The 26,684-nt window shown below is 37.2% G+C and overlaps 2 protein-coding genes across 6 annotated transcripts in view; both read left to right on the forward strand.

Annotated features, from left to right (window-relative positions):
• The window catches only part of LOC149839195 (lon protease homolog, mitochondrial-like), a 61,456-nt gene extending 48,559 nt beyond the window's left edge, over positions 1-12,897 (forward strand). For both annotated transcript variants that reach the window (XM_090002365.1, XM_090002366.1), the window contains 5 exons: positions 9,842-10,009; positions 10,197-10,298; positions 11,312-11,572; positions 11,683-12,201; positions 12,439-12,897. In XM_090002365.1, coding sequence (XP_089858491.1) covers positions 9,842-10,009; positions 10,197-10,298; positions 11,312-11,572; positions 11,683-12,201; positions 12,439-12,639 — 1,251 coding nt within the window. In that variant the 3' untranslated portion in view covers positions 12,640-12,897. The remainder of the gene's footprint in view (positions 1-9,841; positions 10,010-10,196; positions 10,299-11,311; positions 11,573-11,682; positions 12,202-12,438) is intronic.
• Positions 12,898-18,690: 5,793 nt separating this feature from the next.
• LOC149839196 (vacuolar protein sorting-associated protein 51 homolog) overlaps positions 18,691-26,684 on the forward strand; it is a 91,420-nt gene continuing 83,426 nt past the window's right edge. The window contains exons 1-6 of one of the 4 annotated variants that reach the window (XM_090002368.1): positions 18,691-18,915; positions 19,818-19,957; positions 21,075-21,129; positions 21,213-21,320; positions 22,518-22,616; positions 22,731-22,808. In XM_090002368.1, the coding sequence (XP_089858494.1) occupies positions 18,757-18,915; positions 19,818-19,957; positions 21,075-21,129; positions 21,213-21,320; positions 22,518-22,616; positions 22,731-22,808 (639 nt within the window). In that variant the 5' untranslated portion in view covers positions 18,691-18,756. Of the gene's footprint in view, positions 18,916-19,053; positions 19,132-19,817; positions 19,958-21,074; positions 21,130-21,212; positions 21,321-22,517; positions 22,617-22,730; positions 22,809-26,684 lie in introns of those variants that run through there. The other 3 variants (XM_090002370.1, XM_090002369.1, XM_090002371.1) reach the window with 3 other exon arrangements.

Consider the following 26,684-nt stretch of genomic DNA (forward strand, 5'->3'; position numbering starts at 1 on the left):
AACACCATTTTCACATTGGGAGGATCAGGTCAACATTTTTTTTAACCCTTCTTGACTTCTTCAAGTTTCCATTTTAACAACTAGATACAGGAACTGGCCTCCCTATGATTAGATGCCACCTTCATTTTTGTGTGTGCTTTTAGGAAAAGTTGCAAGACCAATAGTAATGCATTATCTTTCAATTTCATGTGCTCTTAGGTTGGCATCCACTTACGGTGTAGTGATTCATAGTGAAGCAACCTTGGAAGCCTTCTTTTCTCAGAGAAATCATTACCATCATTTGTGGCATATCTTAATAACAAATGAGCTAAAACAACTCTTCCAGAGTTCATTACTTATTAAGCAAAATCATGTCTATGCATGTTGTGATTCATCATTAATTATAAAGGTAATAATGACATCAGGACACAATCATTGCTGCCATATGCATGTATGGAGAGCTGAAGAGGTGGTATCAAACATCAATGAATCATACAAAAACCATTGATTTGTCAAACATATTGAACTATGCTCCACTTTTCTCGAGTCCCTGCCTGGGTCACTCACTGGACTGTTGGCCTACCAAGCGCTTGCCAGCTGCTCCTATTGACCTCTTGTTGGGTTCACGCTTGTTATCCCAACTGTTCTCTCAGCTGGGGCCCTTCCCGTTGCTCTAGCCATAAGCTATCGACAGCTCCAGCTCGCACCCATGGTGACCCGTCATGCAAGGACATAGTGGGCAGCAGTTAACCCCCACTCCCTTCTCTCTTCATTTCATTCAAATTATATGTGGGATCTCACATTTTTTTGCCAGAACTAGAGTGCTACTATGATTCTGTTGTCCCAGATTCGCTTATTATGGCCATATTGCTCTAGCGTCTGTTATAGATGCAAGTAGTATCTCCAAGAAGGCTTCAAAACTAACAAATCATTCTGGACGATGCCTTACCCTTTGACGTCTTTCTCAATTGTACATTTGAATACGACACCACATTTTCTGAAGTATTTAAAACACAAGGCTGCAAGCCAATAGGATTCTGGTTTGATTATGCTCATGTTGCATGTGAGTGAGTAACATCCTTCCCACACTTCTCATAGACTTCAGAAAAACGTGGAAAAGTAGGAGGCTGTGATGTTCCATGTGCTCCCGGATGGCTGCATGTTGGACTGCTGAATGCTCAATTGCTGCAATGACTTCAGATCTGTCCCAAAACTATTTCCCACATCAGTGATAATTCTATTGGACTCTTCTTGGGACTGATCTGCTCTCAACGTATCCTCAATTGGAGTGCTAGTTGAGGGCCAAAAACTGGGTAGATCATCAACTTGAATGCATCCTGATTTATTGCCATAATTTTCTGCCTTGTTCTCATAAAAAATAACATCTCGTGAAATTATAAAATGATTAGTATCGTAATCAAAACACCTGTGCCCTTTATGCTCATCATCATATCCAACAAACTGACAAATCTGGGCTCGTGGTGAAAATTTGTCATGAAGTGATTTATGAACATGAATATAACATAGGAATCCAAACACACGAATAAGGGAATAATCTGCATCCTTTCAAAAGAGAAGAGAATATGGAGAATCCCCATTCAATGTAGTCAATGGCGTGCGATTAATAAGGAAACTGCAATGTGGAATGCCTCTGTCCAAAGATCAGTTTGCAACTTAGACTCAACCATCAGAGTGAGAGCATTTTCTGTGATGTGCCTATGCTTGCTCTCAGCCACACCATTCTGCTCAGGGGTCCTAGGACAAGACATCTCATTCTGAGTCCCATGATCCATAAGGTATTGTTTGAAAACACTAGATGTGTATTCACCACCACCATCACTCTTAAATGTGAGATTTTTCGAGAAAACTGATTTTCAACGTAATTTTTAAAGTGCTGAAAGGTAGAAAATACCCGATCTTTCGATTTAAGGAAAAAGATCCGAGTATAACTACTAAAATCATCAATGAAGCTTACGTAGTACCGTGACTTCGAGAAGACATAGGGGCTGGCCCCCAAAGATCAGAATGAATTAACTCAAATGGAAAAGAAGTTCTTTTATTAGATGAATCAAATGGGAGTTCATGGCTCCTACAAATATGACAAACTAATTAAGAAATAAAAATTTTAGGAACTTTGTTCCTTAAGGACTTGTTTGATGGTTTGTCCAAGATTGGACGGAACAAAACAGAAAGATCACAGGTTCTGTCTGTTTTGTAACAATTGTACCAAGTCCAACGTTTGTTTCAACCTTACATGGAAGTTGTGTTTTAAAGTCGAACGTTTGTTAGATCCGTTGTGCTGACAACATGGATAATGGGCTGGATTACTTTGTTTTGGATTAAGACTCGGTCCACCCAAGTTTTAACGTGTTTATTATGGATTTTAACTCCGGATTGGATCTAAATATTATTTTTTTTTAAATTTGAGTAATTTGAGAAAAAATAATAATTGATATTTTTTTGATATATAAATGCTTTAATCAATGTCATATTAGATCTAATTATGAAAGTTTATCAAAAAATTGTGGATTTTAGCCCCGAGTTTGGATCTCAATCTGGATTCAAGTACCAAAAAATGTTTAAATTTTGGGTAATTTGAAAAAAAAAGAAATCATAGTTTTTATATACAAATGTAAAAACCATAAATAAATCATAAAACCTTAAAATGCAAGAAAATAAATCATAAATAAACCAAAAAACCCTAAACTACAAGAAAAATAAACCATAAAATTAAATAAAAAAAGCCCTAATTCAAATCCTAATCAAAGAAAATAAAAAAAATAGCCCTAATCAAATACAAGAAAATCCCTAATCAAATTAACTATAAAAAGCCTTAATTACAAAAATTTGATTCAAAGCCCTAATTAAGGAAAATCAAAGAAACCCCTAATCAAATTAATTGTAAAAAAAACTAATTTAAAATTTTTGATTCAAAGCCCTAATAAATTAAAAAAAAAAACCCTAATCAAATTAACTATAAAAAGCACTAATTTAAGAAATCTAAGCAAGACCCTGCATGGTCTTCATACAAATATCTTCATCTGAAATAAGAGCACCAATTGTTGCAAGCTGGTCTGTGATTGCCTTGATACGATTGAGGTATTCTAGGACACTTGAATCCACTCTTTTTATCTTAGAAAACTCCCCCTTTAGATGATAAATTTTGGGAGTGGATATTTGTTCAAACCAGCGATGTAATATTGACCAAAGATCTCTAGCTAAAACACCAAAAGGTATCTACAATACGACTTCACGCGAAAGAGTGGCCGTAATGAACGCAACAATCGATTGATCATTTTTCTTCTACGCTGTGAAGGCAGGGTTTGGGACACAATGAACTCTGAGAGGGCTGATGTCCTTCCTTAGTACCTTGGGACACAATGAACTCCGCAGGCACAGTCAGAGTCCCGTCTAGATGCCCCATCAAATCTAAACTACTTATGGAAGGGACAATTTGCTTCTTCCAAGTGATAAAATTTGAAGAATCCAATTTGTCAGTGACAAGTTGGCTAAGAAAAGAAGAGTTGAAGGTTGGATTAGGAAAAGATTTTTTTTAAAGGGAAATAAGTACAAAGTGAAATGAAATGGGGATCTTCGAAACACGAGCTTTGATTAACAAGAGCAAGTGTCAAGAATGACACTAAAGCATAACCCTTAAAAAGGGTATAACTGGAAACAAAATAAAAATAAAAATGTATTCTTTATTGATATGAAAAACCAATTGCTTAAGAAGCATTAGAGTGAAATACAAGAGGGGCTGCACCCCTTTATATACACAGCTGAAAGAGGACTCAATAGAGCTGTTGGGCACAGTCCAACAGCTCTATTTAGAGCTGTTGGAATGTGTCAGTCCAACAGCTCTATTAAGCGCTGTTGGACTGTGTCAGTCCAACAGCTCTATTGCTAGTCAAGTCTGGACAGGACTTGACTAGCAACAGTCATTCTAGTTCAAACTGAACTAGATGACATAAAGACAAAAAATAAAAATAAAGGAAAAAAAATACAGAAAAGAAAGAAATTAAAAATGTATTTTTATATATAATAATATAATATTATTATATATACATATATGTACAGTTTTACATTTTAACACTCCCCCTCAAACTTACGGTACAATGAGCGAAAGTTTGTCTAAGAGAAAGTGAAATCGGGGAGCAGCGAGAGGCTTTGTAAAGAGGTCTGCTAACCGATATTCTGAAGTGACATATGGCAGATCAATTATCCCGTGTAGATATTCCTCTCTGACGTAGTGACAATCCATTTCGATGTGTTTGGTGCGTTCGTGGAATATTCTGTTACTGGCAATGTAGATCGCACTTTTGTTGTCACAACACATTTGTGAAGCCTTTGTTGCTTCAACTCCCATGTCAGCAAGCAGTCGTCGGAGCCAAACTACTTCCATGGTCGTGGTTGCCATGGCTCTGTATTCAGCTTCGGTGGATGAGAGAGATACCTTCTGCTGCTTTTTACACCTCCACGAGATTAATGATTCCCCTAAAAAGACACAAAAGCCAGTGGTTGAGTGTCTGTTATTGGGATCACCTCCCCAATCAGCATCAGTATATGCAATTAAATCAAGAGAAGAGGAGGAAGATAAGAAAAGTCCTCGTGAAAGAGAGGACTTGATGTATCTGATAATACGCATGACTGCTCCCATATGAACAGAAGTAGGAGCATGTTGAAATTGACTTGCTGTATGAACAACATGTGCTATATCTGGTTTGGTAATGGATAGATAGGAAAGTGCCCCGACAAGCTGTCTGTAAGGAGTAGGGTCTGCAAGAAGTTCTCCATCATCAATCTTCATTTTAACATTAACAACTTCTGGAGTGTCAACTTTCTTATCATCAGTAATATCAGACCTGAAAATAATATCAAAAGCAAATTTAGTCTGAGATAATAAATATCCTCTAGGAGAATAAGCAACTTCAATGCCTAAAAAGTATCTCAACAAGCCCAAATCAGTCATTTCAAAATGAGATTTAAGAAGTGTTTTGATTGTTTCAACTCCCTGTTTATCGCTTCCGGTGATGATCATATCATCCACATAAAGAAGAAGCACAATGATTCCTGCATCAGAATTCTTAATAAACAAAGCAGTGTCAGTTAAACAGAATTGAAAACCAATATCAATCATAACACGACTAAACCTATCATACCAAGCTTTTGGTGCTTGTTTAAGTCCATAAAGAGCTTTTTCTAAGCGAAGGACTTTACCCTTAGGAATACTTAGACCAGGAGGGGGTTCCATATATACTTCTTCAACTAGCTTTCCATTTAAAAAAGCATTTTTGACATCCATTTGAAAAATAGACCATTTTTTGATAGAAGCTAAGGCAATTAAGGTTCGGACAGTAGTCATACGAGCCACCGGAGCAAAGGTTTCTTCATAATCAATCCCATATTCTTGGGCATAACCTTTGGCTACTAAACGGGCTTTATATCTTTCAAGAGTACCATCACTCTTGGTTTTAATTTTATAAACCCATCGACATCCTATAGTTTTCTTCCCTGGAGGAAGATCTTGAATATTCCATGTAGAAGCCTTTTCAAGTGCATCTAATTCAACTTTCATGGCTTCTATCCATTTGATATCATTTTTTGCTTGAAAATATGTGGATGGTTTTTCATATGAGTGAATTAATGCAATAACTGCCCTATATGTGGGTGAGAAAGACTCGTATGATACAAACTTTTCTGGAGGCCTCGAGATTCGGGATGATTGTCTAGTTGGAATGTTAGAATATTTCTCAAGTGCACATGGAGTATTAGACTCTTGTCGCCTGGAATATTGAATACTAGTATCTCTATGAACTTCTTCATTTTCAACATTAAGATCAATAATTCTTGGATCATCATCAAAGTTACAATCAAGGTCATATTCATCAGATGTTGATGTTAGATCTAGCAAAAAGGAGTACTCAGTGACGTCTTTTAATTTTCTAAAATCAAAGAAGCTCTCCTTTTCAAGAAAGGAAACATTTCTAGACACATATAGTTTATTATTTTTGAAGTCAAAACATCTATAACCTTTCTGGTTTTCAGCATATCCTAAAAAGGCACAGGGAATCGCACGAGGGGAAAGTTTATCATTTTTGTCAGTAAATATGAAACATTTGCACCCAAATATTCTTAATCTAGAGTAGTCTGGAGAAATGTTCATAAGTTTTTCAATGGGAGTGATATTTTGTAACGAAGAAGATGGCATCCTATTAATGAGATAAGTGGCAGTTAAGGCAGCTTCTGCCCAAAAGTCTTTAGGGACTTGATTTGCTATTAATAAAGTTCTAGTGGTTTCTATAATATGACGATGTTTTCGTTCTGCCAGTCCATTTTGTTGAGGTGTATAAGGACAAGATCTTTGATGTGTGATGCCATGCAATTTAAGATAATTTTGAAAATCTGTGGATAAAAACTCTCCCCCTGAATCTGTGCGAAAAATAGTAATATCATTTTGAAATTTGTTTTTAACCATATTATGAAAAGTTTGAAAGTATGAAAATACTTCAGACTTATGTTTGAGAAAGTACATCCACGTATGTCGGGAGAAATCATCGACAAAAATAACATAGTAAACAAATCCTCCTTTAGAAATTACTGGTGCAGGACCCCAAACATCCGAGTGTATTAATTCAAGTGGTCTTGAAGAGAAAAAGGTTCTGTTCTGAAATGGTAATCTTTTCATTTTGCCGAGAATACAATCTTTACAATCAAATGATTCAGAGTTACAAAATTTCCCTAGATTTGGAAAATGTTGGATTTTGGCTATATGTGGGTGACCAAGTCTCTTATGCCACAGTTCCAACTCTATTTTTTGAATATTATAACAAAAAGCTTTCTTCGGCATTTCCAAAAAATCCATGTAATAGAGTCCTCCTTCTCTATGGCCTTCCCCAATCAGCTTGCCTGACTGGCGATCCTGTACCCAACAACCATGAGAAGAAAAAGAAATATTACACCCATAATCAGAAATTTGAGATACAGATAAAAGATTTAAATTTAATTTGGGAACATGTCTAATTTCTGGAATAAAAAAAAAATTTTGTTTTATAAATTTTTTCAAAATCTCCTATTCCTTCTATTTCAAGAGAAGTCCCATCAGCAGTAAAGACCTTTGACACACTTGTTTTATTTTTAACACATTTGGATAGACTTTGATTATTTGGGGTCATATGAAAAGATGCACCAGAGTCAAGAAGCCAAGAAATTTTACCTAAATCAGAAAAAGATGAGGCTGCTGCGCCGGTTGAAGCTTCAGATGAGGAAGAAGCACCTTTGATGAGAGGCTGAAGGATCTCCATTAGTTGGGCCAGGGAAACTGGTGCATCCTGATCTTTAGGCTCCGATCCAGCAATTGCAGCTCTTTTTTCTCTCAGCTCCTTAAGTTTGGGACATTGTGGCCTGTAGTGTCCCGGTTCATGACAGTGATGACAAATAACTTTCTTCTTATCATAGTCACCATTTTGTCGGTTAAAGTGAGGAGGCCTATATGATCGAACATGATTCCCTGGTCTAGACACGGCTAAAACGGAATCATCTTCAATTTTTAAAGAACCTTTCCGGAGACGATTTTCTTCCATTGTTAACTCTTCAATAGTTTCCACAATAGAAGGAATTTTTCCCCAGTGAAGTAGGGCCGATTTAGTGGTTTCAAATTCCGGCCTTAATCCAGTGATAAACTGGTAAAAATGTTCAACATCGAGTTGTTTCTGACGAAGCTCGATGTCTTCGGCACAATGCCACTTTGGTTCTAAAAGGGAAAGTTCTTCCCAAAGTTCGGACAACCCATTGTAATATTCACGAATAGTTTTGTCTCCTTGTGTCATCATTCGAACTTTTTCTTGGAGGTTGCACACGTGTGCAATATCTTTAAGGGAATACATATTCTTAAGGTATTCCCATGCCTTATCGGCATGATCAAATTTGGCAAGACTTGAGCATTTTTTAATGTCAACGCTATTGATAAGCCATGACATTATCTTCGCATGAGATATTCTCCATTCTTTCCATTTCTTCTCGTATGAGGCAATAGCCTTGATTTTCTCTTCTTCCGATAGAGGGACGTCTTTATCTCCCTCCTTTTTAGTAAGAGATAGCTTAGGTTCCGAATCGGAACCATCCACAATCCCCCATAAGCTTTTTCCCCATATATGGTGCTTCATGATTGAAGCCCATGTTACATAGTTCGTATCGCTTAGTTTCATAGTCATGATGGTGACTTTATCATTGTCATCCATCGATTACAAGGAGAGAAAGAATAGGGATAGAAGAGAAACAAGAAGGAAAATGAGAAAGAAAGAAAAAAAAAAAACAATACAACAAGATGTGAAATCTTCTCCAATGAAGTGATAAAACACTTCTCTTCAAGTGGCGAACACTTTTGCAAACGGGCACGGAAACCGAGGCAGCTTTTCCTCAAGATTTAGTACTTCCGCGGCTTTGATACCATGAAATGAAATGGGGATCTTCGAAACACGAGCTTTGATTAACAAGAGCAAGTGTCAAGAATGACACTAAAGCATAACCCTTAAAAAGGGTATAACTGGAAACAAAATAAAAATAAAAATGTATTCTTTATTGATATGAAAAACCAATTGCTTAAGAAGCATTGGAGTGAAATACAAGAGGGGCTGCACCCCTTTATATACACAGGTGAAAGAGGACTCAATAGAGCTGTTGGGCACAGTCCAACAGCTCTATTTAGAGCTGTTGGAATGTGTCAGTCCAACAGCTCTATTGCTAGTCAAGTCTGGACAGGACTTGACTAGCAACAGTCATTCTAGTTCAAACTGAACTAGATGACATAAAGACAAAAAATAAAAATAAAGGAAAAAAAATACAGAAAAGAAAGAAATTAAAAATGTATTTATATATATAATAATATAATATTATTATATATACATATATGTACAGTTTTACATTTTAACACAAAGGACTGCTAGAAAACACAAAAATCACAGGATGCTGAAAACAAGGAACAAAGGAATATATATATATATATATATATATATATATATATATATATACAAAAAGGAAAACACAAGCAAGATACAGAACAGATTGCAAAAAATAAAGCTACTGAATCAGAAAAAGATTTGACAGAAATGAGAAATCAGCAGAGATGCTGATGTCAGCAACTTGGGCCTTTTTTGGCTTTAGGTCTGATTAAATATGAGAATAACTAGACCCAAATACGATTTTTTTTTTTAGCTTTTCCTTTTTTTTAAGGTCAGGATCCCTTTTTCCTTTTTTTGTTGTCTGCTGATCTAAATCTGAACCAGATCAGATCTGGGGTTGAACAAATTTGGTGTTGGGATTAAGGAAGAGAGCACTAAGAAAAATAGATATTTGAGAAGAGGAAAAGATTAGAGAGGGTGGAAGAAACAAGAATAATCAACTTATCTGAACAGAGAAATCAGTCTTTGATTTGATGAGGACTTAATCTCGCCCCAAATCTGATACCAGTTTCGATTTGTGCCTTGGGAGTCATGTCTTGCAAGATAGAGATGAGAAAGAAAGAAATTAGAAGCAGCAATGAGGACGACCCAATTAGGATTGACGTCCTATTCCTTCTTATATATGTATATGACCAATGTACAAAAGTGCCCCTAATACAAATCCAACCACATGCCTTATCTAACTTGAATGACAAGTATGCCCTTATGGATCTAACCCATATTCTTAACAAACTTTTAATTTGACAGTTCTTAACCTTCATTAGATTGACTGTGTTGTTTCTTTAAGGATAGTAGCAGCCTTATTTTCTGAGAAGACTCTAAATATCTAAAATGGCTAGAGGAAACTGATTGACAGTTTTATCTTAGTTTAATTACTCATCTATGTTTTTCTTGTGGTGTTGTAGGTTCTTTTTGTTTGCACAGCTAATGTTATCGAGATGATTCCAAATCCTCTTCTAGACAGGATGGAAGTTATTTCTATTGCTGGCTATATAACTGATGAAAAGGTGCATATTGCTCGGGATTATTTGGAGAAGGCAACCCGTGAAGCATGTGGTATCAAGCCAGAACAGGTTAGCTTTCAATTTATGAGTGAAACACGGTGTTCTTTTTTCTCTGGTTTGTTATTTAGTCACAGCATCATCATCGTCATCATCATCTTTACAAGCTTTGTCTCATCTACATGGTAATGCTTTAGACTTAGGTAGTCACCATAAGTTATAAATTTATTCACTTATCTACAAGCCTTTGCTGATCCAGGTTGAAGTGACTGATGCTGCCCTTCTTGCACTTATAGAAAATTACTGCCGTGAAGCGGGCGTTCGCAATCTTCAAAAGCACATAGACAAAATTTACCGTAAGGTATGGTTTGCATCCCTGTTTGTGATTTTTTTTTATGCATCTTGCACAAGCTCTGACATTCCTACTCGACTTCACAAGCATCAGTTATTTTGTGTGGCTACTTCATCACATGTTGCAACCTTCCATTTTGTTTACCCCCTTTTGTTATTGTATTGGCATGTGTGATGCTCATGCCCATATTTCATTTGTTGGTAGTTTTTATATTTTTATCTTAGTTCACTTCTGATACATAAGCCATTAAATTTATTGCTAAGCAATTTCCTGCAAATCTCTTATATTGATGTGTTTCCTATACTTTAGTTGCTCAAGGGAAAGATTAAACAATAAGTTATGGTCCTGATGGCCCCAAATGGCCCCAACGGGAGTTGGCATAGTGGGGTGGGGCCTTGGCTGCTAGACGGGCAGTCAAGGTTCGATTCCCATGGGCGTTGCCCCTCTGCACAAGCCAATGCATAGCATAGGCCCCGGGGGCAGGGGTCCTAGCCTCAGAGTTTTACGCTGTCGGCACGACGACCATAGGTATGGCAGGCTGAGCCAGCGCGACCAGGTCTTCGTGTCGGGTGCAGTTTCTTTGGGTTATAAATCTAAAAAAAAAGTTATGGTCCTGATACAGTGTTGAGGTACAGGTCCAAAATCAGGTCTACTAGAACCAGAAGACGAGTACTTCAGGAGATCGTTGTCAAAGTCTTATATCTGATAGCAGACAGCTGTCATGACTTATTTCTTAAACCCAGAGCTGGGTACTGATGGTAGAGCTCATGCTTACAGTCAAGATGGAAAAACTTATGCCAAACTTTCCGCATGGAGTGGTGCTTATAATATTTTGATCCAACAGAGTTAATTCCCCTTTGATGGCTATCAACAAATACTAGAAAGAGATGTTGTTTTCTTGATCTATGATCTTCTGATCTGTATAAATTATGAATGAGTGATCTTTAAGTTCCTTTAATGCCTGGCAAACTTGCTATCCACCAGAAAAAAATCACTAATTCCATGCCTTCCTTGTCTGGCAGATTGCTTTGCAGCTGGTACGCCAGGGGGTATCAAATGAGCCATCAACAGTTGCCACCATTCAGGAAGTTGAGGCTGCTGATTCTAAACATCCACCTACTGAAGAAACTATTGAAGTTCCAGCTGAGACTATGAATATCAAATCTGAAGAAGCTGCAAACCAAGAGCAGGCCTGTGAAAACTCCACAATGACAGAGTCTTCAAGTTTGGAGCCAGCTGCAGATCAAAGCCCATGTGTTTCTGGGCAACCTCTTGATTCAGAGGTCTATTAGAAGATTAAAGTGCTTTTCTAATTTGTGTTATTTTGAGAATATCTCCCATTAAATCATGTTATGGTAATACTTTAGTTGGCCTATTTGTTTTTTTTTGCCAGGATAAAGAAACAGCTGATATTATTCAGGAAATAGATGTTGGTAAGACCGTGGATAAATTAGCTGTTGACACGTCCAATTTGTCTGATTTTGTTGGCAAGCCAGTATTTCATGCCGATCGAATATATGACCAGACACCAGAGGGTGTTGTGATGGGCCTTGCATGGACTGCGATGGGTGGTTCTACATTGTATATAGAGACAACTCTTGTGGAACAAGGAGAAGGAAAAGGTGCATTGCATTTGACAGGTCAACTTGGTGATGTCATGAAGGAAAGTGCCCAAATCGCGCATACTGTAGCTAGATCGATACTACTTGAGAAAGATCCAGAAAACCTGTTCTTTTCCACCTCCAAGCTCCATCTTCATGTGCCAGCAGGTGCTACGCCAAAGGATGGACCCAGTGCTGGTTGTACCATGATTACTTCTATGTTGTCATTGGCTATGAGGAAGCGTGTGAAGAATGACCTTGCCATGACTGGGGAAGTAACTTTGATGGGGCGGATTCTCCCAATCGGTGGGGTATGTTGACCTATTTTAATAGGTGTTATCATCCTTTTGTTATTTAAAAATAAGTATATGTTGTGCCCATCTTCATGGATCATATTCAAACAAGGGTGCTAATTACAATGTTTATTCTTTTACATTGTATCGGCTCTATAATATGTTGGTACCTTTCATTATCATGTATTTAATTGTGGCTCCAAATTGTCTGGCTTATGCTTCTTTTATCTAACAATCTTTTTATGGGACAACTAGGTCAAGGAAAAGACAATCGCTGCAAGGCGGAGTGATGTTAAGACTATAATATTCCCATCTGCCAACCGAAGGGATTTTGATGAGCTTGCGCCCAACGTGAAAGAAGGCCTTGAAGTCTATTTCGTCGATTATTACAACCAGATATTTGATTTAGCGTTTATTGACGATCCAGTCACAGAGAAAAAGGTTGTGTTCGAGTAGATATTCTTTCCATGATGACTGTTTCATCTGCCGCCTTTCGGGAATTGGCTGCTTATGGGAGTAACAAATAATCGCGGAGTCTTAATTCTTTGAGCTGCTCCATTTTTTGTAGGTACATTACATTCAGCGAATCCTAAGTTATCACAACTAGGTAACTATGTTTCACAAATTTTTCCTGTAATTCATCTTTTATGATGTAAAATTTCACAGGACAATTCATGCAGTAATCCCATTTGTTTCCTTGGGTTGGCCAGAGCATGAGTGTGTTTTGCGCTTTACTCTATCCTTTGTTTCCAATTTGGTGATTTAAAATGTTTCAATTTTTTTACTCGAGATTCCTTAAGGTAAAGGTCGCTCGCCCCTTGATATATTCTGAAGATTAATATGAATTCACCCGTATTCCCACGACAGTTTAGCCAGTCGGCTCAAGCAACACCAACAAGAGGTTGGGGATTTACCATCTTGTGAAAGTTTTTAGCGAGAATGAAATTTTGATGTTGCACAAATGCTTTTAGTTGCTGGTAGACATGAAAACTGCATTATAGTTTGAGAAGTTTCTTGATACCTGGGTGCGCATAATTCTTAATTTTCCTCTGATCCTGATAAAGAACTTGTACAGGCAGAAGGATCTGTCACTTGTAATTTTATTTTAGTAATTGTTCATTCAGTTGTCTTTCATTCAAACACTCGTTGTTTATTAGTATACATCTTAGCAGGACTCAGATGGAGTCAGGATCAGGTGCCATCACATGGCACGCTTTGAGTGTGCCTCTGCACCTAGCTGTCCTCCATCTGCTTTTGGGCCCTACAACTGATAGACTGTCAGCCAAAGATGGAGGGCATCAGGTGCAGCGGCACACTTCAAAGTGTGCCATGTGGTGGCACCTGATCCTGGCTCACTCGGATGCCCCTGTTATCACATGGGTAGTCAGAGCAATGTTCTAAGAGGCAAGTGTAGATATCTTTTTGAGTGGTGATATGCTGACTCTGACAAACATGTAAAAGTGAAAGCAATCATATTGTGGAGATCTGGTAATCCCGTCAAGTCACTTTAAGGAAAGTAATTTGGCATCATCACCATCCACAAATTGATGAAGCATTGGACGGTAAAGATGTCAAATATGGATCACCTGATCTGATCTCGTCGATCTTCCATGTATGTGGTGCCTTTTGTCTTGAAGAGAAAACTTCAATTTTGGGAAAAAGGTAAATATAACTGTCCGGGATGCAGTAAAAAATTATTATAAATTTTTAATGGAAAATGATCTTATTGTACGATAAAAATGATGTGTTTTAAAAAATGCTTTACAATGTATCAAATCCATCAAATCTACAATTTTAAAGGTTCTTAATTTTTTAAAGACCTCTTTACCCTTCTCATGCCCTCATGAATTTTCTCAAAAAATTGTAGAATAGCTTATGTTCTCATATCTACATTTCAATCATTATCTATGATGAAAACAAATTTTTAGCTGATCAATTTTTGTAGTGACGATGTATTTTTTGTTTTCTATCTCATTCATACTATAAGATTTTACTACCAATGCTTTTACTAAAAAAAAATCCACCGTTGATATTTTTATTGCCAATGAAGTATAGTTGAGCTTCTCGCCATTAATGCTTTTATCGGAAAAACTTACCGTTGATGAAGTTTTGTCATGCTTTTACAAGAAAAAATTACTGATGAAGTGTCGCTCATGCTTTTAGGGTTTTCCACCATTGGTGAATCACTGTCGATGAACAGTCATTGATGAGGGATTTTTGTAAAGTCAAAATGTTGCCTAAATATCGTGAACCAAAAGAATCCTAAAGCTGCAAAAATAAGGCATCCAAATGTAAATAAGGGTTTGAGAAACAAATTGTTAATTATATAAATTGGAATTTTGCAATAAAAAGAATTTTGCAATACCATTATGATACTCTTTGTGAATTTTGTAATATAAGACTTTCACAAGTTTTTAGTAATTTCACATGACGATACTTCTTGAAAATTTTGCAAGGTAAAGGATTTTCTCAATAATTTTTAGAATATCACAATATCAGTTGCGATTTTGTTGACGAGTTTCTCAAGTCCATCAACTTTTAGGGTCGTGACCTGCGCATATTGAAAATTCGCAGCTGTGACTGTGAGGGGTAAAAGAGTTCAGAAAAAGTTAGGTATGTGCAGAATTGTCCATTTGGCAAGTCTGGTAAATTGTGAGGCATTTGGAAAAAATGCATCAAATTTTTTCGTACAGTACCGTCATTTTCCAAACTTTCAACTTGACTTTACGGTGAGGCAATCACTTTTCACATTGTTTAATATGTTGAGATATTTCTCTTCTCAGAGAGAACATGTTGAGCAATTTCTCTTAAAAAAAAAGAATGTTGAGGTTTTAACATATACATGATTGATTCATGAATATAGTAGCATATCACAGCATCCTTCGTTGATTACAGACTACAATGAAGTGGGTTCCAGTTTGAATGACTATGGACAAGTGCATTGTTCATCTCTGTATCGAAATTCATTTTCCACCTTCTCTCCAGTCTTGGGAAGCGAAACAAGGCACTCGTGAAATAGGCTCGACAAGCCAAACAATGAATATTCAGCTTGTTTTAGCTTGTATAAGCCCAACTAGTAATAAATATATTTTACATATATTTTATATTATATAGTGTAAAATGGTTGAAGTTTTTCTTGCAAGAATAAGTTTTTTTTTTATGACGAGGAACCTCACTGAGAACCGGGACACTTAATGGGCCAGCCCAACAATCATTTATTTTGTAAATTAGTGAATTTGAACTTGGCTTTATAGGTTTAGAGTATAAATTCTATTATTTTTCATATTTGAAAAATGTTTTTTTTTCTTTATTAATTGAGCCATCTTGAGCTCAGTTCGTTTGACTCTAGATTGTCATGAGCTAGAGTTTGGCTCGTCTTGCCCCAAGAATAAGCCAAGCTTGAACACCCTCTTTGGTTTGCTTGGCTCGTTTCTGAGCCCATTTGAGCTTGGCTTTATAGGTTTAAAGTATAAATTCTATTATTTTTCAGATTTGAAAAATGTTTTTTTTCCTTTATTAAATAAGCCATCTCGAGCTCAGTTCGTTTGACTCTAGATTGCCATGAGCTCGAGCTTGGCTCGGCTTGCCACAAGAATAAGCCAAGCTTGAACACCCTCTTTGGTTTGCTTGGCTCGTTTCTGAGCCAATTTTAGCTTGGCTTTATAGGTTTAGAGTATAAATTCTATTATTTTTCAGATTTGAAAAATGTTTTTTTTCCTTTATTAAATGAGTCATCTCGAGCTCAGTTCGTTTGACTCTAGATTGCCTTGAGCTTGAGCTTGGCTCGGCTTACCACAAGAATAAGCCAAGCTTGAACACCCTCTTTGGTTTGCTTGGCTTGTTTATGGGCCAATTTGAGCTTGACTTTATAGGTTTAAAGTATAAATTCTATTATTTTTCAGATTTGAAAAATGTCTGTTTTTTCCTTTATTAAATGAGCTATCTCGAGCTCAGTTCGTTTGACTCTAGATTGCCATGAGCTCGAACTTGGCTTGGCTTGCCACAAGAATAAGCCAAGCTTGAACACCCTCTTTGGTTTGCTTGGCTCGTTTCTTAGCCTCTCTCTCTCTTTCTCTGTCTCTCTCTTTTATTGGGCTCACAAGCAAAGCCTGTGGTTCCTATTCCAATATCATTTTGGATCATTTGATTGTGAATATTCAAATGCGTGTCAGTGTTTCAACGACCAATTATATTTCCACTCAGGGCTTGTTTGGATGCACCCGTTTAAGGTGTGTTTGTACCAATGTTGTGGGTATCCTTGCGAATAGGTCGATTCGTATCGTATCGCCAAGAATTTGATGTACAACTGATCTGAATCTGTTTATTTTTTGAAAATACGATTACAAATAGTTTTTTATATATTTTAATAATTTTATTGACACGTACCAGCTGCTGGTTAAAAGTTTCCTGATTCAACTCAGAATCGTTATGGACGAACTGAATCGTTTAGAAAATGAATCATGGTCCGATACGATTCTGACAGCATTGGTTTTTACGGCAGGCATGCCTGTGGTAGAACACAATCCTATTTGTCAGGGCTTTTCCCAAAAATATGAGATGGAAATTTTGTCAAATAATGTACGGCCGGAAAATTTTAGTATGTTAATTTGCCTCTCATGGTGTGTTTGAAGATAGGGAGGAAGTTCTCCTCCACTTTTTTAGTGGGCCCACACTCCCCCAACAAAGACAGAGAAACTTCGAGTCAGGGATAGGGTGCAATCACATGGCACAAAATTCGTGCATTAAACACCTGATTGCCCTCCATCAGGCCCTATCCCCAAGATGAGGAGTGATCAGGTGCTTAATGCACAAATATTTGTGCAATCATATTGCACCTGATCTTTTCACTGGAAACTTCTCCCCACTGTTCCACCATTTTGTGAAAAAGTTTCCCCCTAAAATTGAGGGAGAAAAAGTAGCGAGGTCCCCAGTTGGGAAATTCTGTTTTCAAACATGCCTTAAAAGGTTATAAATTTACACACAATTGAAAATTCTATTTTTTCGAGGGTAGACCGTAGATCAGGTGCAATCACATTGCACATTTTGAGTATGCCACTGCACCTGACCGCCCTCCATCTCAGGGGTACAACCTGTCAGCTGTGGGGCGCAACAGAAGATGGAGGGTGGATGCGGCACACTAAAGTCTGCAATGTGATTGCACATGATCTGCCGTCTAGTTTTCCATCTTGTCAAGTTTGTAAGTACTTGAGAAAGTGGTTTGCTTGATTTTCCGTTTTTCAAAAACCCTAGAAAGTGGTGTTTTTTCAAGGGTTTGCAAACATGCGTGGAAAGTGGAAAGTCGACCCTTGGAAATATTTTTAATCATTGTATAGGGCTGTCAGCAGGTCAGGTATGACCCAATTCAACCCAGTTCAGATCTAATAAGATCCAGGTTCGGACTTAGTGACGTAGGCCCGACTTGGTGATCAGGTTGGACCTTTGGGATCCAACATTATATGGACTTGTCTTGGTTTAAGATTTTATGCGGTATGACTAGGGATGTAAATGTGTTGGGCTCGGGTCAAAATTACTAGGTCTGACCTAATTGGATTTGGATTTGGATGAGATTAGATAAAATCAAATCCGAAGCTGATTAGCTTAAAATCCAATATTTACACATAATCCGAATCATATTTTGGTCGGATTCAGACTTGGATTCGGATGCAAAACTCAATACCCCGCTCCAAATTTGGCTATCTAATCCGACTAATCGGATTCAGATTTAGGTAGGATAACCGATTATATCTGAGGTGTTGACACCCCTAGGTATGACTCAAGATCCGATCACAATATATTATTTTTCAACTTAAAAACATACAAAGATAAGATTTCATCTGGTCTGGTGTGTGCCATATGTAACCAGACCCTGAATATGGTTGTGCCTAATCTAGGGCCGTTTGGATCTGGAACCAGATCTGGATCGGCAGTAGCACATTGATGTTGGACGCAGTCCCTGATCCATTGGGTCCGGAGAAAGTCTGACCCGTTCACACGTTATCGTTTTTCCTTAATGAAAATTTACAATAAGATATCTAACTATTGGTCTATTTACAAATGAAAGCCTAAATTTTGAAATATTAGAAATACACGCCTAGTTAGGGATATCAACGGGTAGGAAGTAGGAACTAGGCATTACGGTATTCAATTTAATCGGATCTGGTCTAATCTGATTCAGATTCGGATGGAAAAAGATAAAACCGAATTCGGATCCGACTAGCCTCAAACAAGGTATTTACATTTAATCGGATTCGGGTATTAATCAAATCTGGATTCAGATTTCAATGCAAAATTAATACCGAATCCACCAAATCGGATTCGTACAATTCTCAAAAGTTAAGCATGTATTTGTAATATTTTAAAAGTTAGTTAGTGTTTGTAAATAGGCTAAACGTTAGGTGTGCTTTTGTAAATGTTTCTTTCACAATTCAATAATTTTTTATTTATTTTTAGATACACGAGTAACAAGTCTTCTATTTGCAAATGACCGTTCAATTTTACGCGGGCGAAGGCTTTAAAAGGGCGGGGAGAAATCGCAGAGAGAGAGAGAGAGAGGAATTGCAGAGAGTGTGAAGGATGGCCGTCGATCTGCCGATGGACGACAAGGCGAGGAAGATGAGGGAGTTGCTCTCCAGCTTCTACTCCCCCGTTGCCTCCGTCGGCAAGGCCTCCATCAGATCGGTCGACCCCATCGACTCCCCCTCCTTCGATTCCGATCTCTACATGACCCACTTGGTATGCACTTCTCGATCATCCGTCTTTCTGGTTCTTTTGTCTTCTCTCGACTTCTTTGAGGGTTTCGGTTTGGATGGTTTCGGCTCGTTTTCGCATAATTCGTCGGAGATCAGCGGGGTTTGAGTTTGGATCTGGCGCCTTTTTCTTGCTTGATTTCGTCTGGGCGATGCGTTTAGCGGAAAATAGGGTTTATTCTGACTGAATTTGGGTTTTGAGGTGTGTGATTTTTAGCGTATTGCCGACACATTGCTTGCCGAATTAGGTTTTATTGCGTATTTTTTGTTGAATTTATGTGTTTTGGTTTAGCCCTCAAGAAGTGATTGCTGATATTAGGGTTTTATGACTTCCAAGAATTTGCGCAATTTGGTGAATATTAGAGGTTTTGAGATTGAACCTGGTGCGTTTTGCTTGCTTGACTGCTCATGGATGTTGTGCTTAGTGGAAATTAGGTTTCTTCTGACTGAGTTTGGGCTTTGAGGTGTGTGATTTTTGGTTTTTTTGGTGGTGCATTGCTTGCAGAGTTTGGCGCTATTGTGTATTTCCTGTTGAATTTACCTCTGTTGACCTAGTCCTCACGATGCGATTGCTGATATTAGGGTTTACAACTTCTGAAAGTTTCCATCTGATTTTTATGTTTTTTGGTTTCGGATGTAACTCTTATATTTTTTATTAGACTTGTTCCTCCTCGGGTTTCCTCTCTATGTTAAGAAGTCGGTGTTTTCGGCTGTTATTTCTCCATTTTGATTTTGTTATAGTGCTTGACTTGCTCTGCTTTTTCTGTAAGTTTATTTTGGTGTTCTGTGATACGTTTCTGCACTGGAGTGAATTTATTGACTATATTTTCAAATCTATGCTAGTGTTTCTTGGTATCAAGGATTGTTTGTATTACTGCCTTCCTGCAGATACAGAGGTCAAATTTGGAGAGTCTTCTTCAAAAACATGTAGAAATGGCGGCTGAGATAAAAAATTTGGATACTGATCTTCAGATGCTGGTTTATGAAAATTACAACAAGTTCATTGGTGCCACTGACACAATTAAAAGGTGAGACTACCCATCTTCGATACAAGCATCTCATAAAATGTGATTCCTTAATCTTTTTGTTCTGTATGAGTTAAACATGATTCACATGCTTTCTGACTACCCTTTTGAGAAACATTTTCATCTATCAGGATTCTTGTGATATAATTCATGCTGTTTGTTGCAAATGCACCCTTATCCGTCATTCAGTTCTATTTGGTGCAGAGCGTTCAAGTAGTAGATAAGAGGATAGAGTGCATATAGTTGAGATCTATATGTTGTGGTGGTTTTCTGGAATATTGTGAAAGGGTAGAATTATGATTAAATACATCGGAATTAGTGTCAGTGGTACTGATAAAAGAGAAAATTAGGAATATTTCATGTGATGGCTTGGATATGTTTTACAATGATATTAAATGTTGTTAGTGTTAAGGGGAAGTGTATTGCATGTTTATTGGATTTGGAGAAAGAGAAGATCAATAAATATATGGAAGTGTGCATAGTATGAGATGCTATGAAAGGATGGAGTTGGCTAGGGTTGAGGACTTTATAGTAATGAATGAAGAAATAGGACACCAAAAGATGATGCCAAGTAGATGTGACAAGACTTGATGATGATTATTTACTTGTGCATGTACATAGCCCTACAAATCAATGAGAAGCACATTTTGAAATTTGTGAATAATTCACACATATGGAAATTCTTTATTTTGGTCTTTTTAATGTTTTATTAAAGGTTGAAGACAATGATGATGGTGTTGTGGTTGTTGGTAATGATAATGATCGTACAGTCATTTGAGAAAATTTCTTATTCTATACTGATTACTGAGTTGGATAACTATGTTAACTTAGGTATCATCCAATTGAAGCTTTAAGAGTGTTCTTTATCTTCAAGTTTGCTTCTCACCGAGCTTTATGACATATTCTGCTACCTGTAATCCATCTCGTAGTCATTTGTCCTCATTGTTCATATATCTCCTTGGAATCCTTTTTTTTAGTTTTCAGTATCATTGTTTTTGGTCCTCTTCCTTTTTTTTTCTTATCTTTTTAATACAGTTCATAACAGGATACTTCTTGGAGCGAATGATGTAAAATTCACATTGTAACTCGTATTGTAATTATAAATGTTATGTATTGACAGGATGAAAACAAACATTGTTGTCATGGAAGCGAACATGGAGCAGCTGCTCAATAAGGTTTTGTCGACAAAGAAAATTTGTGATTGTTATTTTTGTTCTTGATTAATATGACTGCAAGATCCAGATTATCTATTGTGCAGATAATGTCTGTTCAAGCTGGAAGTGATCGTGTCAATACATCTCTTTATGAAAAGAGAGGACATATAGAGAAATTGCATCGCACTCGAAACCTTTTACGTCAAGTTCAGGTGATTTCCTTGTGAGTCTTATCCCTGAATATATCTTGTCTCACTTGTTTCCTATTGTACTTACATTTGCAATTTCTTGTTATTGTTGGATAGTGTATAGTTTGAACTTTTAGCTTTGAGGTCCAGTAATGAAGATTACATAGTGTCTTAATCTGTATTTCAGCCTTGCAGGATAACCTTTTTTCTCCAACTTCCCCGGTTTATCTTTCTACTTGATATTTTAATTTCTCTCCCCGTCTCTTGTTTCCTCATATTTCCCATTTTTTTCATTAAAGATGTTCCTTTGATTGCATCACTCCTCATCTGCAGCATATGTCTCTCCTTGGCTGCTTTTCTATTATTGCATTTTTTCTTTTTCTAGTGGTGATGTAGGTGTGAATGTCCTATGAACTGAGTTTAAGATTTAACATGTTTCTGCACCCGAAAAATCTTATTGGATCATAACTCTAGTGGTCAAATTTACAAATTTCCAGATTGATTCTTCCAAAAAAAGAAAAAAAAAACTCCATCCAAATTTTGAATTGTATAGAAATCGTGTAATGGTTATTACCCCCTATACAAAAGCTAAAATTTTGAAATTTCTAGTTTGATCAGGGAGACTACTGAAAATGAGTCTGCTAATGCAGGTTACAGATTCGGTCAAGAGGAAGAAACCTATAATATCGTAGCTAGGGCGCCTCATATATATGCAATACTTTATTAAAAAAAGGTTTCTGGGGGTGGTGTTTATATATATATAGGGATCAGCTGTAGTGAGTAATGGGTACGTGCTAAATGAAACATGCTAAATGAGTTTTCCAGGTTTTTTTCGTTTTATTTTTAAATTCTGACCATACAGATGTGATCTATGTACTTGATTTTATAGGGATCAGCTCTTGAAGTGTTTGATTCCAACACATGGGTGGGTTTTTATATCATTCGAAAAATCTACAGTCCCAAATCTTTGTAAAAATTTTAGGCTCCAAATATCATTTTTTTCATCGAAAACACATGATCCAGGTGTGGATTCCTCGTAAATCAACCATGCTCAACACATTTATGGGGTCGGAACTGCGAAAAAAACACCAAAAAAACCCATTTAGCATATTTCATTTAGCACATACCCATTTCTTATCTTGTAAGTTGTATGTACTAGAATTTGTTATATATAATCTAATGATCTCATTTGAGTGGTCTAACTCTATCTCTGAGGAGCAGTTTATATATGATCTTCCAATTCAACTAACAAAATGTGTGAAAACTGGAGCTTATGGAGATGCTGTGAGATACTACACTGGTGCCATGCCAATTCTAGAGGTTTACCTTTTCACTTGCACTTTCATCTTGTTTCATTCTTTATCTTTTTTGCATAGTCTATCTCCTGTCATCTTTCTGAAGGCATAACGAGACAAATCTGTTTTTATATGGCAGGCATATGGTGATTCATCTTTCCAAGATTGTAAGAGAGACTCGGAAGCCGCAATTAGTCAAATAGTAAAAAATCTTGAGGTAAACCATTTTCTTCTGCATCAATCTGTTCCCCTGTGGGGACCAGTATGCAGGGATCCAGCTCTGTTGTGTGTGTGCGTGTGCATGTGTTTGAGCATGCGGCATGTGTGTGTGCGCAACACGGGGATCCAAATCAAAGAGGTTTCCTAAAATTTGGAAAAATTAATGCTTTACTATTTTTGTTCTCGTTTAAAGGTGTATTACTGTATGCCAAATTTGATGTTATTTTTTGTTTCCTAACAAAAGGCATTTATTCTATAGAGAAAAAAGTAAAAAGATGGAACAAAAATGTATGAGAGGAAATCATATGAGAAAGGGAGTCAAAATATCTAATGAATACAAGGAAGCATCAAATCTTTTGCCCATTAAAATAGGGATAATGATAGATGATCTCGTCATATTCTTGCATTCCTAAAAGCAGAGAAATACCTAATCTGAAGAAAAAGGGCACTGCAACTGAAAACATTTTCATGTCATTGACATTTCTGTAAATCAATTTATGTGTGTGTGTGTTGTACAGCAGGATTGGGTAAATTGGTGTCAGGGATGAGAAAGCATTTGTCAGGAAATGGCACAGAACCCTGAGACACAAGAAACTTAACATAACAACATAGATAAAATCCAAATGCATTATAAAGATGCATTTGGCTAGATACAATAAGGCATGAAGAAACAAGACATAAAAAGTTAAATATTTTATTGATGTAAAATAAACACAAAAATTATACAAGAAAAACCTCACTACAATAATCATGCACACACACTCAATATACATTCATCATCTCTCACTTAAACACACACATACACACCTATATATTCCCGCACCCAATTTTTTTTTAAAGTGCCGTATCGCCACACCCGCACCTATGCGACATAGGTGCGTATGGGTGTGTTTAAGTGATATATATATATATATATATATAATCTGGGCCAGACCTGGCTCTGTATACCCAGACTGATTCAAACCTCGGTTTACTTTGACCCAGGTCTGAATCCCACTGAGTCAAACCAATAGACCCAGGTCCAATTCAGACCCAGATCCTTGACGCAAGACTGAGTCTGACTTGGGTCACAATAGGTCCAGGTCCAATTCAGATCTGGGTTGCTTTGACCTAAGCCTGAATCGGACATGGGTCTAAACAGATCCAACTGATCTGGGACAGCTTTGACACATGTCTGATTCACACCTATGTTGAAACCATAGTCACCGATATATTGAAAATATTGCGAAAATATCAGCAATTTCAAGCCAAACTTTAGTAACGGGAATATATCACGATATATTCAATATATCGGCAATTCATATATCTTGTGATAATATCGCGAGATATATCGCTACAGAAATTGCATGATTTTCGGATTCTGATTTTTTTAAAAAGACCCAAATTTATTATAGATAAAATTTTGGAAAAATCACTATAATTTAAAGAAAAAAACAAACTTGGCCTCAAAATTTGGTATGATTTGGTTTAAAAACCAAATCAAATCGATGTGTTTTGCACATTTCGTGTTTTTTTTTCAAAAGATCTTGTTTTCAAAAAATATGAAAAATGAGGGATTTAAAAAACAAAAAAATTTGCTATTAATTTATATTAATAAAAGTAGAATGATTTGCAAAAAATCTTGAGTATTGGGTGAGATATGAGAAAATCCCCAAATAGAGTGTCGTGAGGGGCTGTTTTTGAAAAAAGGGTATTTTGGGGATTATTCAAAACTTTAAAACGTGGGGTTTTTAAAAGTTTTAAAGGGTAAAATAGAAAATAAAAGTAAAAATACTTTTTAAGGCTTTTAAAAGCTAACTTAGTTGATCATTTATCAATTTATCTTGTTTATTTTAAGGTCTTTATTTTAGTTTTCTTTTATTTTTCTATTTTCAGTATTTTTACTTATTTTTTAGAATTTTTATTTAATTTTTTATATATTGCCGAGATATTCTCGAGATTTATCAACTTTTGAAAATCTCTTCGAGAAATTACCTTTAACAATACAGGTGACTGTGGTTGAAACTTATCCGGATCCGGAGAATGAGATAAACAGATTTGGATCCAAATTTGGTTCAAGTCTGAATGGACCTAAATAAGACTTTGGGTCCATTCAGACCTTATCATAACACTTGGTTTGCGCCAGGTGTTACAAGAGAGAGAGAGAGAGAGAGAGAGAGAGAGAGAGAGAGAGAGAGAGAGAGAGAGAGAGGATGGCTCGGTAGTGGGTGGTGCTCTCGGATGTGGTGGCAGTGGAGCCATTGTTGGCCATCGTGGTGATGCTGCCTTCTTTCTCCCTCCAGCATCTATAGAAGAAGAGGATGCCAGGTACGCATCCCCCCCTCCTCCTCCTCCTCCTCCTCTCTCTCCACCACTTCCTTTGTTTCTTCTTCTCCTTCTTCTCTCTCTCATATTTCTTCTTCCCTTTCTTTGGTTTCGTTTCCTCCCTTCTCTCCTCTCTCTCGTTTTCCCCTATCCCTATTTCTCTCTCTTTGGTTTTCCCTCTCGTTTTCCAAACTAGAGAAAGGGGGAAGAGGGGAGCTGAGAGAGAGAGAAGACAAAAGAGAGTGCGAGAGAGGAGGAAGACGAGGGTTTTGGGGAGCGAGATCAGGGAGTGAGAGTCGAGGGTTTCGATGGGGGCATTTTGCTTTCTCTCTCTCTCTCTCTCTCTGATGTGTTTGCCGCACCAGGTGTGGCACCAGGAGCGAAGGCCCTTTTGCCGTGTCCCTGTGACATAGATACACACCCTTTATATAAGGGAGTGAGAGAGTGAAAAGGAGAGGACTAGCCTAACACTAGCTTGGTCTAAAAAAATTTACCAAAAATAAAAATTACAAAATATTAGTCATTAAATAATGACTAAAAAAGAAACATAAAATACAAATTAAAAAATACCTATTCTAACCTTACAAGTAAACATTTAAGTATAATTAATTTAAATACTAAATACCTAATAGGTATACCTAGAAAACAAAAAGGATACAAAGAATAACAAATACAAAGGAAGCACCGATAAGTAGGGGTGGCAAAAACTGACACGACCCGCCAACCCGCCTCTTAGGTGGGTTCGGGTTTGGCTTAAACTAACCCGTTTAATAAACGGGTCGACCCGCCTAACCCGTTTATTAAACGGGCCGGGTTCGTGTTAGGGGTATGCCAACCTGCCAACCCGACTGACCCATTTAATAAACGGGTTAGGCGGGCGGGTCAACCCGTTTACCCGGACCCGACCCACCAACCCGTTTACCCGACCCAACCCGTTTATTAAACGAGTTGGCGGGTTGTGTCGGGTTATCCGTTTAATAAACGGGTCGGGTTCGTGTTTGCCACAGCCGACCCGTTTATTAAACGGGTCGGGTTTGGGTTGAGGTATGTTGACCCGCCAACCCGACCCGATTGCCACCCCTACCGATAAATATACCTAAGTATATCTCGGTAACTAAACCACAATATTACATTTATCTTAACACCCTCCCTCAAACTTACGGTGAAAAACCAAAAGTTTGCAAAAACAAGATAAGAAAAGGTCTTCAAATGCCTTCATAAATAATCTTCAAGATGAGATCTTCAAGTTCCAAGGTTTCTTCAAACTTCAATCTTCATTAGAATTCCAAGCATTTTAATCTTCAAATCTCTATGGTACTTTGACTTAATCTACGACTTCCCTTAGTTCCTGCAATGAGGAAGCAACACAACAACAACTACAAGGGATTATAACACAATGTGTGTGCGTGTGTGTGTGTGTGTGTATATATATATATATATATATATGTATGTATATATGGAGAGAGGATGGTTAAACATAGAAAAACACAAGAAAATACAATAATAATTTAAATCACAATTATTCAAACAAGAGTTACCAAAAGCTTCTTAGTTATGTAGGAAGCTCGCT

Source organism: Nuphar pumila, chromosome 4 (genome assembly GCF_984573655.1).
Source record: "Nuphar pumila chromosome 4, dmNupPumi1.hap1.1, whole genome shotgun sequence".
Classification (NCBI taxonomy): domain Eukaryota; kingdom Viridiplantae; phylum Streptophyta; class Magnoliopsida; order Nymphaeales; family Nymphaeaceae; genus Nuphar; species Nuphar pumila.